Here is a 12,734-nt window from a genome sequence, read left to right on the forward strand (position 1 = left end):
CTCCGTGGGCCCAGCTCCAGCCCAGGCCAGTTCCCAGTATGTCTGGCCGGGTCCTCGTGGTCCCTGTCAAACAGCCATTTCCTGGTGGACTCAGTTGTCACATATTCCTCAGCTGGTGACAGCCAGACAAGGTCACCAAAGATGCTAAGAAGCGTCATTCATTCATTTACCTCCACATGCCCTCCTGTCCTCCTCTGAGGAGATGGAACTTGCTGCAGGGTCACCCAGAAGGGTTACCCAGGAGCACCTGTGCTAGGATGATCAGTCTGGGGTCAGAGGCAGGGGTGAAGACAGGTAAACTAACAGAGCAAAAGTGAGTGGGACAGTCAAAGGCATCCCGAAGGGAGGCTGTGGGACTCCAACAGCCCCTGCCGGCCTCCAGCTGGGCAAGGGGCTTGGACAGCACCTGAACAGAAAACCAGAACGTCATCCACCTCGCTCCCCTCCCTCCAGCACTGCCAGCATCCCTCGGACCTTACTCCAGCATGGATCTGTACTGGGGAGCAGCCACTGTGACTTACAGGGAGATGGGCTTCCTGTGTTAGGGCAGAGAGCTCCTACCTAGTCACCTGGCCCGGCTGTGTGGGTGGTGACTAAGTTTATAAGGACACTGCCCGTTGTTCTCCCTGGCCCCACCTCGCCCCCTGCCACTGCCCAATCAAATGAGGTCAGTGGGGAAAATGACTCCAACACAAGAGTGTCACAGAGAACAGCCTCATTCTGAATGAGGGGCCATGGACATGGAGCGCCTTCTCCCGGCCCCCCTCCGAGCCCTGCCTCCGAGCCCAGTGAGGGGTGAGCACTGGACGGGGGATACGAGAAGCCAGTGCAAGCCCCGGGCGGCCTCCTTCTGGCTGCGTGAGCTCGGCCAAGCAACCCCTCTCTCAGAGCCTCGGTTTCCCCTGAGAAGCTTTAGTCACACTAAAGGACTACAGTAAACAATACCCAAACGTTTCATAGAAATGCTTCGTTTTAGCATAAATTCTTCGTCCTCATTTTTGCTCTTTCTCCTTTGGCCTCTGGGGCTCAAGAACCCTCTCTGAAGTTGGGGACAGTTGGTTCCCTAAAAGTTCTGGCCCCAAATAACTGTACAACCCTAGAAAAGTTATGTGATCCCTAGGTGCCTCTGGGGGCCATGTCTGTGGGTCCCTAACACCATCTCAGTGACCCCCAAGACCCTTCATAAGTGCTTTGCAAACTCTCTTATGAATTCTAAGGAATCAGGTGGGTCTGGGCTAGAAGAGGCGTGAAGCCCAGCCTGCAGGCGGGGGAACTGACAGGTGCCCTTTTCAGACCTGCTTCCGGGCTGCTTGCTCGGTCTTTGATGCCACAAAGTCAGAACAGACTTTTTTTTTTTTTTTTATGGCAGATCAAGAGCGATCTAAAGGAGGCAGGAAAGTCTTTCCATACACCAAAGGCACCTCTCCGTCTGTCCCTTGCTGGAGCCAGCCTGTCCCGGAGCACACACTGAGAGGACCCTCACAAAGCAGGGTGTGGGCAAAACGCTCGGAGTCAGGAGCAGAACAACCAAGCCCTGTTAGAAGCCAGCACAACTCGACAAGGCTTCCCAAGCAGTCCCAGACCCAGGAAGGCCCGGGCCGAGCTCTAACCACTTCATGGGCGCTGAGATGAGAGGTAAGGCCAGGGCCTTGCCCTCTAGAAGTTCAGAGCGCATCTTGGAGATGAAAAGGTATAAGGCAAGGTGGTTGAGAAGAGCTATAGGCCAGTACCGTGCAGGACAGCTCACCCTGAGTGGGGTGATGAGACCAAGTGGAGATGACCTTTGTGCCAGACCCAGAGGGGCAGGAAGAATTTGGGCAATGAAGCAGTGGCCAAGAGAGAAGGGCATCCAGGAGTCGCAGGGAGAGAAGCCAGGAAACAGGCAGCCAGTGAGAAGAGAGAAGAGAGAAGAGAGAAGAGGGAGGCCGGGAGGAAAGCTGAACAGGTGTGGGGCCCTCATCGCCAGGCCAAGGAGCAGGGGTTTGATCCTGTGGGTGGGTAACAGCAAGCCACCCTCGGGGGAGGGAAAAGAGGCATGCTGGAAGGGGGCACCGAGGGCAGGAGGCTGGCAGAGGCTGTGGTTAACAGGGCCTGCTTCAGGAAGCCAGGTTGCTGGAGGCCCGCCCTGGACATGGAGAAGAGGCAACTGGATCCCCTTGGCCTGCTGCTCAGCTCCAGGGAGAGGTTTCAGCCATCCAGGCACAGGTACCAGTTGGGAGGGGCCTGGCTCATGGGACAGGCCAGGCTCAAGGAAGGCTGGGAACACCCAGGAGAGAGACACACGGTGGCTCGGGAAGAGAGACAAGGGGCTATTACACATCCTCCTGGTCTCTAGGCCAAGGATATTCTGGGCTGAGAGGGGTGCTCAGCTGGGCTGGTCTCAGACCCTATGCGCCCCATCGGCTCCCAGTTATTCCCACCATCACCTCCTGCAGTGTTCAGAATGCAACATACTATTTAATTTCAAAGTGAGCAACCTCACCGCACCCTGGGCTGCCTCCTAGCAGCGCCTCCCCCCCCCCCCCCCCCCCCCCCGTACGGAGCCCACGAATGCCTTTCTGAATGGCCTCATAACAAGCCCCAGTGAAGCACTCTGTCCTCCAACCCAACCCGAGAACTCGTGCATGCCCGGAGCCTGTCATGGACACCCCTCCCTAGAAATGCGGGAAGAAGCACAACCTATGAATGTCCAGTTTGGAAAGAATCGAGACCTAACAAAACACCTCCCCTGCCCCGATTACAGAAAAGAAAACTGAAGTTTTAAAAGATGACCAGATCTGCCCAGGATCACACAGCCCGATGGTGGCCCAGTCAGAACCCAGGTCTTCAAGCTCCACGGTGAGGGCTCCGGCACGAAAGCCAGGCCCAAGTGCAGCAGAGGAACAGTGAGGTTGAGATGTCGGGCAAAAAGGCCTGTGCTTATGGTCAAGGGACCTGGGTTCGAGTTTGAACTGGACCACCTTCCACACTCACAGACATTAGAGCTTTGGACGTGTCACTTGGCTTTCTGGACTCAAAGATCTCCTCCATAAAATGGGTGTTTAATAAATCTGTGCCTTCCACAGGATCAAACAGGATGGGGCGGGCCAGAGCTCTGCACACAACACAGCTAGGAGGTCGGACTGGAAGGGTCCGGAGGCCTAGGCAGGTGATTCCTGTACCCCCTCCCCCTCCCAGCAGCCAGCCCAGCCAGCCTCAGGTCACACATTTCTCTAGAGCTGACCATGGACCAGCAGAACAGCCCCCAGGGGAAGGGATGGATTTCCACTGAGTTTTACAATACAGATACACACAGGGCAGGCCCAAACCACACCCCATGCCCAGAAGTTCAGGCACAGCACCTCCTGTCTGAGAGGTCACAGCTATCATGGGGCCTTAGAGGAGGAAGGGTGTGTGTGTGTGTGTGTGTGTGTTCCTGCCCACCTCTCCTGGATCTCCACCACCCTTGCTGAGAAATCTGGGCACAAGGGCCCCATCCAGGGTGCACCAATACTTCTAGAAAGAAGAGGCCTTGGGGGGAGGGATGGGGAGATGAGCAGGGCCTTGCTACCACACACATCCACTTGTGGCAGGAGAAGCCTCCATCCTGGGCACCTCTGTCCTCCAAAGGCCTGCCCCAGAATGCCTGCCATCCATCCACCCAGGAGACTTCCATGGCCATCGACAGACCCTGGGTGTAACACCACGTGCATTCCACCACTGGGAGAAATCCCCAGAAAGGAAAAGAAACCAAAAGGAACCAGCTCAAGAGTGAAGCCCTGACTTAAATTCAGATCTCCTGAACCCACATCCCATATTCTCTCTCTAGGAGTATTGTAGGGCTGTGGTTCTCAAACTGTGGTGTGCATGCGAATGGCCAGGGGAGTTTTAAAAAGTGCAGGTCTGGAATCCACGTGAGGAATTGGCATTTCAACAAGTGCCCAGGTGATTGTGATAAAAGCATTGCCAACACACCTCACAGACGCAGGCAACCACACACCCCCACGGGTACACATGACAGCACAGGACAAAAGTAACAATTAGAAGTTTGGGCTCTAAAGGCAGATGCTGGGTTTGGGATGTACGCCAGCTCCTTCTGAATTATATGACTTTGGGTAAGCCTCTTAACCTCCCTAAACCTGTTTCTTCCTAAGCAAAATGAGGATAAGAAAATAATCAACCTCATGGGGTTGTCCTTAGGATGCAAGAAAACATGTGTAAAGCCCTCAGCACAGAACCTTGGCATATAATAAACACTCAATTAATGGTGCTATGTTCATTGCCAAATTCAGTTCAGTGTGTTAAATGCCTAAGGGAAGGAACAGAATGACCCACACACCCAGGGACTGCAGTGAATAATTGAGCCAGTAAGAGACGCCTGCAGGGTTGTGCTAAAACCAGTGGGTAGAAGTCACAGGGACACAGATTTCTGCTCCAAACAGGAAGAATTTTTCAACAGACTAGAGTTGCCCAATCATGAAGTCAGGTGCCTAGCAGGCAAACTGTCGCTGGAGGATCCCAGCACAAAATGACTAGATAGATGTTCACCAGGTGGAGACACAATACCAAGGCAGGAAGAATGGGGAGGAGGTGGCCTGAATGATCTTGAAGGTGACTTTGGACCAGGTTCTGCAGGTCAGCCCCCTCTTCCCTACCATGCTGGTTAATCAGTGCATTTGCATATCCTTGATATTTAGGACCTCTGCCTCCAAGGATCCAAACAGGATGGGGAGAGCTTAATGGTAGAGAGAAAGCCTATACCTTCTGAATAGTTCATGACAAGGAAGGGGATGGAGGGGGCCGTCTTAAATCTGAGACCGACAGACCCACTGTGATCATATGCCTCAGGGATATGTGCATCTGTGCACTTTGCTCAGAAGCGTTGTGTGAGAGGGGCTGGTCCGCACTGTTTGAGAGGAGGGGAAACTGAGGCACAGAGCAGCTGGGTCCCTCAGATAGCGAGAGGGCCCAAGCTCCAGGTTGTAGACTGGCAGCCCAAGGTGGTGTCCTGGGAGCCACACCTTACCTCTCAAAAGCCTCACTAGATCCGCCTTGAGTGGGACCTCTGAGCCCAGAAAAGTTAGGAAAGCTGCCTAAGGACACACAGCGAGGGCGGGCAGGGCTGACATTTAAACCCAGGTTCCCAAAGCTGGTGTTTGATTTGGTTTTTCACTCACAAGTGTACTGTCAAAGGTCAAGAAAAAATAGAAAGGGGTTTGGCTTTGACATAGAGGGGAAATAATGTTAAAGATGATAATATTCATAAGTGACAAACTATCCACACTCAATCAAAATTAAATTATAGTCAAATTAATTTCCTTCCTAAACAGCAGGAGACTGGGGGAGAGCGGCACAGTTTTCACATGACTCAAAGCAGATAGCTCAAAAGAATAGACCATCCAGAAACCAGAAATTCCCCCCAGGCTGGGGATTGGGACCGGGATGGTTTGGTCCCTATTTCCACTCTGCTCAGCTCAAGGTGTTTTCATGGAGTGCAGGACACCAGGCAGATCAGGAAACCGAAAAGAGGCCTCTCTTCAATGACCCCACCCCCTGAAAATTGAAGAGTGGCTAGGGTTGAACAAAACAACAACCAAAACGAGTGTGCCTTCGGGTGCCAGGCTCTGCACAGCAGGGAGTGTTCAACCTCGGAGTGAGCTAAGGAGGCTCTGAAGTTTAGACCACTAGAAACGCTGCGTTGGGGGTAGGGGGGCTAGAGAATGGCCCTCCAGGACGCCTTCCTTGTAACACCCAGAGCACGGCTGTCTTCCAAGGACCCAGAGACAGAGGCAGGGCGCACAGGAAAGTTTAAAGAGCCAAACCCCACCCCTTTCCCGGGGAGAGATCCTTACAGCACAGGGGGCTCTTGGAAAAGGAGTAAAGCAAAGCGCAGTCCACTCCTCTGTCTGGTACCCCCATACCTGCTGTCAGGGCCTCCGTACCTTCTCGAACCCCGGATCTCTCTGGGATTCCTGCAAGCCTCTGACACCCACCCCCACCCCACCCCCCACCCCGCTCTGCATCATCTTGATTGAGGGGCCCTAGCTCTTACCTCTACGTGCCGGCGGAGCCGCTGGGCACTGCCATCCCAAAGGCGCCCGCGCCTGGCTCAGGGTCAGGGTCACGAGGTGGCGCGGCTGCGGGATCGCCAGGCGTCAGGAAAGTTTCCGTAGCGCCAGCCAGGCGGAGCGCAGCGGTGCGAGCCAGGCAGGCGGCGGCCAGGCAGGAGTGCACTACGGCCGGTTCTGCGCCTCCGCCTGCACCTCGGTACTCGGGCTCCGGGTCTCCTCCGGCCACCCGGCCCGCCCGGTCCGGCCAATCGCAGGCCCAGCCACCCGCAGCTCCGCCCGCCTGGCCGGCACCAAGCGGAGGCCGGGAGGGGCGGGGCGGGGGCGCACCTGTTTGATCAATCGACCCCACTACCGCCACCCAGCCAGGCCGGACTGGGCAGGGCGGACCCCCTCATTCCCGGCACACGCCCCCTGTCCCCACTTTGGCCCAGGTTATGGGCTAGGCCACGTGCCACCTTCCTTACACCCCCACCCCCACCCCAATCTAGGCCAGGCCACACGCCCCTCCGCCCCCAGGGCCCGCCGGGTCCAGCGCGCCGCAGTCTCAGCTCCAGGATTTCAGAGATAAAACCCCCCTTTTCGCCTGGGGGCGATAGGGGCACGCGCCTGGAGTGGAACGCGACTCTGCCTTGCTCGCCACTCTTCCCCTCTACACCCTCCTCTCCCTCCAGAGTCTCATCGCCTACCCTGACCCCTGAAACTTTGCTGTGGGCCCTGCCTTGATGATCTTCGACCGCGGGGGCCAAGATCTGATGCCAAGTCCTGAGTTTCGGGAGAGAATGGGGGGTGGGAGAGCACAGAGAAGGCAATTCTAACCCTCTCACCAACATACTCTCTGGAGGACCGTAGATGGGTTCGAACAAACTTCCCCAGAATGCTTGTGATCCGTTTCAGCGGGTACCCAAACTTCTGTTGGAGTCACAACAAATATTAAAGCTTGATGATTTCATTGTCCCATTTTCCAGATAGGTAGGCTGAGGCCAAAGGGAGGCGAACGCTTCTCATCCCCTAGTGGCAAGACGGCAACTTTTTCAAACTAAAGGCGAGTTTTCAGAGAGCCCCTGGCTCTTCTCCCCAGCTCTGTGCCGATGCCTGGGGTCACCCAGCCCCAACCTCGTCCCCCGCTGCGGACCTGGGGTGGGGAAGGACAAAAAGGCCCTCCAAATGCCTGGGAAGAGCGAGAGGCAAGCCCGCAGCCGGCGGGGCCTTACCTCGGCAGCAAAGCGTGTCCTCGCAGAACGCGCCGGCGGGAGGCCCCAGCAGGGGCAGGGAGGCCCAGGCGAGCGCGCGGGAGGCCGCGCCGCCGGCTCCCATCCCGGACCGCCCGGGCTGCGCCTCGGCCCGCCGACCTTCCACCCTGGGCGGCACCTGTGGGGAGAGCGCTGTGCCCACGGACTCGGCCTCAGGGGCGGGACCTGGGCCAGGCCCCGAGTGGGGGCGTGCGGGGCTCCCGGGCTTCTGGGACAGTCAGCGGCTCGGACTCCCGAAATCGCTGCCCCAGCTCCCGGCCGGCACAAGTCGCGCTGGGCAGGGTACTATTTTTAGCGAGAGCTGCTCTCCCAGTTGGACAGACAGAACCAGTTAATTCGGCCGCTGGAGAAGGGCCTGCACCTGGAGCTCCCCGGAATGGCAGCCGCAGCTCTGTTGAAAGCTGATCCTTCGCATTCCTGCCTCTCGAGGCGGGAGGGCGGGAGGACGCCTCTAATTCCTGGGGGAAGCCAGCGTCCTCTCGGAAGGCAGCGCCGGGGCCCCAAGTGCACGCCCAGGATGGAGCTCTTCAAACTGAGAGCAGGCCGTACTTCCTCCGGCTGACCCCAGGCCTCAGACGACTTCCCCACCTTAAGTCCCACGCTCCCTACTGGTCTCTAGCAATTAAACGCCCTCCTTCCCCAGAGATGCGGGGCCTGGGTCCCAGCACTGACAAAAACTGGCACACAAACGTCACTCAGGAGCTACTTGTTGAAAGAAGGGAGGAAGGAGTGCAAATCCCCAGCCAGAAGAGCCGCAGGGTCAAGCAGAGCCTGGGCAGTGTGGGACGAATGTAGAGTGGCTTTGAAATTCCGACGAACCCCTAATCCCAGACTTTCTGTGTGACCCTGGTGAGTCAACTCACCTCTGTGCCTTGGTTCCCTCTTCGGCATAAGGGAGTCTTAGGGGCCCAAGAGACAGAGTGTGAGAAGGTCTTTGTAAACAAAAGCATGATATGAGTGTTCATATAATGAGTGATGAGAGGGATGCAAAGATGAGTAAGACATAGATCTGCTCTCAGGAAGCCGCTAGCCCTGCCAGTTCAAGGGAGGAGGTTCTAAGGGCCTAAAAAGTTGCAGTGAGACCATATGATATTAGCCTGAGGATGATGGCTAGATAGACCAGTGACAGACTGCAGAAATAGACCCACACATGTATGGAAACCTGATGCAGAAGTGGTGCTATGGGTCACTGGGGAAAGGGTGGATTGGTCTATGGTGCTTTTAATGGAACTAATGGCTGTCCATTGGAGGTGGGGGAATAAGATGGAATCCCTACCTCACACCATGCATTAAAAAAAAATCAGTTCTGGCCTGACCTGTGGTGGCGCAGTGGATAAAGCGTCGACCTGGAAATGCTGAGGTCGCCGGTTCGAAACCTGGGCTTGCCTGGTCAAGGCACATATGGGAGTTGATGCTTCCAGCTCCTCCCCCCTGTCTCTCTTTCCCCTGTGTCTCTCTCTCTCTCTCTCTCAAATGAATAAAATAAAATTAAAATTAAAAAAAATCAGTTCTAAAGACTTAAATGCAAAAACCTTGTGTAAAATTCATTTATCAGAAGAAGATATTTGGAACACAATATCCAAAATATGCCAAGATCTTCTACAAATCAATTTCAAGAGAAACTTGGGCAAAATATATGAACAGACAATTTGAAGAAGGGGAAACTCAAATGGCCAGTAAACATATGAAAAGATATTCAGTTTTCCTCGTAATAAGGAAGATACAAAATACAACCCAGTCGAGTGCCATTTCCCACTGTGAGATTGGTGACCAGCAAAGGTGTAGGAACAACAAAAAGAACTCTCATACGCTGCTGGTGGGAGGGGAGAGGGGTACCGCCATGCTGGAAAACAGTTTGACCGCAGTTAGACATGTGGGAGATGCATGCACCCCGGTGACCCAGAGACTTGGCTTCCGGGATAAACCTAGAGAGCTCCTTGCTCACGGCAGCGGTATTTATTCTAGTAAAGACTCTGAACAGCCTCAATACCCATCAGCAGAAAAATGCACGGACAGTCCGTGAAGCTGTCAGTGAAATTCTGCACTGCAGTGAAAATGAATGAGTGGAGCTCCTTATGAATCATCAGTGGGGAGAGGGGACCAAGTTGCAGAAGATCTAATTGTACAATGTCATTTATATAGACTTTTGCTGAACAAAATGATGCCATATCTTGCTAGGAATGCACATACATGATAAAAAGTATAAAGAAATTCAGAGGACTGATAAATATACTATTTAGGGAAGAGTTTATCTCTTGGAAGAGATGGAGATATGATGGATGAAGGGAGGGGCTTCAGTCACATTGGTAAGGTTTGATTTCTTGACCTGGTCTGTAGTTACACAGGTATTTTGTGTTGCGTGTGTGCGCGTTTAAACTCTTCAATAACTTGCTTTTAAAGGATAGAGCAAGCATGGTGAGAGTCCACATAAAACCCAGTCTAGCTCTGAACTTCGGTTTCCTTATTTTAATAGTGTGGTCATCACGTCTGTGAAGTGCTCAGTAAATCATAACATGAATAGCCTGCTCCCTGGTCTCCGCTGGGGCCCTTCACGCCCTAGTCCTAGCCAGCTGAGACTCCCAAACCCAGATACCACCACGCAGCCAGGTCTCCCAAGGCCCCCACCTCTGCCATGCCTTTGCACAGACAAGAGGGGCTCAGACACCCTCAAACTCCCGCCTCTGTAGGCCATGGGAGTAAAGTGAGGGACCAAGGAGAAGGCCAGAGAACTAGGAGAGAAACTGGGAGAGGGGGGAGAGACAGAAAAGGTCAGAGAGTGTCCAGGGGCTGGGATAAAGCCAAGAGGTTGGGTGAGATGAAGATGGAAAAGGGTCCTTTGGTGTGACCAGCAAGCTCACTGGTGACCTTTCAGAGACGCACTGAGAAAGCAGACCTTAAGCTGGGCAGGGTTCCTGCCTTGCGTGGCCCTTTGCATGGGACAAAGATCCGACTGGGGCTAATGCCCATGTCACTGGAACATCCGACTGGGGCTAATGCCCATGTCATTGGCGCTATCTCTCGGCCTTTCACTTCTCCCTGGAATCCTCGTCCTCCCTGCCTCTGATGAGCCAGGTCCTGTTTCTCCTATTCCAATCCAGCTGAGCCATTTTAGCCCGTAGGAAGCCCCTGGGCAGTCTGCATTAGCCCTCCCAAGCCCAGGGTTCCCACAGCGCCTGCCTACCCCACTGTCCGTGTTTATGACAGTGTGGATTGTTGCACCCAGGTATGTCTCCTTTCTGAGCAGACGATGAGCTTCTCCAGGTCTCAGACCTTGTCTGAGCCACCATTGCTGTCCCACCACCTGCATATGGCCTGACCTCAGGAAGGTTTGTTGAATGAAAAAATGGGTAAATGAACACAAATACTCAGAAACAAAAAAGGGTTATGCCAAACACTCAGAAGGAAAGCAATTCCACTCTACAGATCTTTAGAGTGTTCTTGGGAGGTAGCATGACCTTTGGGCTCAGCAGGACCTGGGTTCACATCTGGGCTGAGCTGCCTGCCAGTTGTGTGGCCTGAGGCCTGCTACAACACCCCTCTGCACCTCGGTTTCTGTGTCTGCACAACCAGGATGTGACTGGGGCTTATTGCAAGGGGCTCTCATGAAGAGTCAGTGAGATAATAGGGGCAAAATGCACGGCCCCATTTTGGAACAGGTAGTAATTACAGTAATTATATGAATATTGGCCAAGAGGAAGATGTTTGCAGGGGAGGGTGGAAGGAGCCTAATTGAGTTACTATGAAAGTGGGAGGCTGAAAAAATATGTCAGGGAGTGTTCTCCTGTTCTGATCAAAAGCACGCACCTGGAGGCTGGCCCAGAAGGTGGGAGGGTCAGAAGTGGGCTCCACGCTAGTGCTTCCTCTCGTCCTTTGTTCTACCCTGGGTAAGAGGCTGTACAGCATGTCAGACCCTCCTGTCTGTCTTCCCACGCCCACTCTGGCCCCTTCCCGTCTGTTCTTACACATAGACCAGGGATCCCAATCTGGACCCATCTTTTCCTTGCCAGCTTCCATCTGTAGGGGCGACGGAGCCTGCCGGCACCTTCCCCGGGGACATGTCTGAAGCGATTCACCAAATGCATCGTCTGCACTATATATGCAAAATCCACATATGTCCGCTTGTTGGGAACTTCCATCAAAGGCAACACAAAGGATGGCAAATTGCTTATGGTCCGGACTCTAGAAGATGAATTGGCCAGTGTTACATGTTGTCCAAGCAAATCCATAAAGTCACCAGGGCTACATGGGCACTGGAAAAGGACAAGATGGTGCACTTCATGGCTTCAGAGGAGACTTTCTGAACTAATGAGTTGAACTTCTTTGATCCAGATCGCTCTGGACAATGTAATATTGTTCCAGTGACATGGGCATTAGCCCCAGTCGGATCTTTGTCCCATGCAAAGGGCCACGCAAGGCAGGAACCCTGCCCAGCTTAAGGTCTGCTTTCTCAGTGCGTCTCTGAAAGGTCACCAGTGAGCTTGCTGGTCACACCAAAGGACCCTTTTCCATCTTCATCTCACCCAACCTCTTGGCTTTATCCCAGCCCCTGGACACTCTCTGACCTTTTCTGTCTCTCCCCCCTCTCCCAGTTTCTCTCCTAGTTCTCTGGCCTTCTCCTTGGTCCCTCACTTTACTCCCATGGCCTACAGAGGCGGGAGTTTGAGGGTGTCTGAGCCCCTCTTGTCCACAGACTCTCCACTTCCACCGCATCCCAGTGCACAGCTTCCACCGCTGTCCTTAGGCTGCCGAGTCCCAGGTGTTTGTTTCTAGGCCAGTCCAGGCATTGGCGCTATCTCTTGGCCTGACTTCAGGAAGAACTGAGCTGGCCCGCCCTGCATCCACCTGGGCCCTCTCTCTGCTGGTCTCTGTCTGTGGCTTCTCCTCATGAGGTTTGCGAAGCACGCATTCAATCTTATCACCGAGCGCTGGCTTGAAAGCTTTCAATGGCTTCTTGTTGTCTTCTTGCGGCCTGGCAGGCCCTGGGCGCCCTGGCCCCAGTCCCCCTCTCCAGCCTGGCTTCTTGCCATCCCTTCCCCCCTTTCTGCCTCCAGCCACCAGCCAGCTCCCAGGTCCCCAGTTCTGCAGTGCTGCCCCCCGTTACACAGACTTTGCACGCCGGGGTCCCCTCTCCGGAACACTTGTCTCCATCCCCTCTGCTCCTTGGCTCAGTTCACTTCTTCCTAGGGTCGCTTAGGGGTCACGTCCCCAGGGAAGCCTTCCTTGGCCTTGCACACTGTACACTCATGGCCCGAATCACTTTTCTTCATGGTATTTGTCAGTAGTGACTGTGACTTATGTGATCGCTGGATCAATATGTCACCCTCCCGGGTCTGGACACCCCTGAGCACAGCTGTCATGCCTGGTTTTGTTCATTGTGACACCTCCTCTCCACCCTGCAATCCCCCAGGAAAGGCTTCGGCACATAGTAGGTGTG

The 12,734-nt window shown here is 54.4% G+C and overlaps 1 protein-coding gene across 3 annotated transcripts in view; it reads right to left on the minus strand.

Moving 5' to 3' along the window:
• DAB2IP (DAB2 interacting protein) overlaps nt 1–12,734 on the minus strand; it is a 201,677-nt gene that overhangs the window by 167,033 nt on the left and 21,910 nt on the right. The window contains exon 1 of one of the 3 annotated variants that reach the window (XM_066256320.1): nt 7,262–7,657. The exons of 1 other annotated variant lie outside the window; for it this stretch is intronic. In XM_066256320.1, the coding sequence (XP_066112417.1) occupies nt 7,262–7,364 (103 nt within the window). In that variant the 5' untranslated portion in view covers nt 7,365–7,657. Of the gene's footprint in view, nt 1–6,031; nt 6,143–7,261; nt 7,658–12,734 lie in introns of those variants that run through there. One more of the 3 variants, XM_066256326.1, reaches the window with a different exon arrangement.

Source organism: Saccopteryx bilineata, chromosome 2 (assembly GCF_036850765.1).
Source record: "Saccopteryx bilineata isolate mSacBil1 chromosome 2, mSacBil1_pri_phased_curated, whole genome shotgun sequence".
Taxonomy (NCBI): Eukaryota; Metazoa; Chordata; class Mammalia; order Chiroptera; family Emballonuridae; genus Saccopteryx; species Saccopteryx bilineata.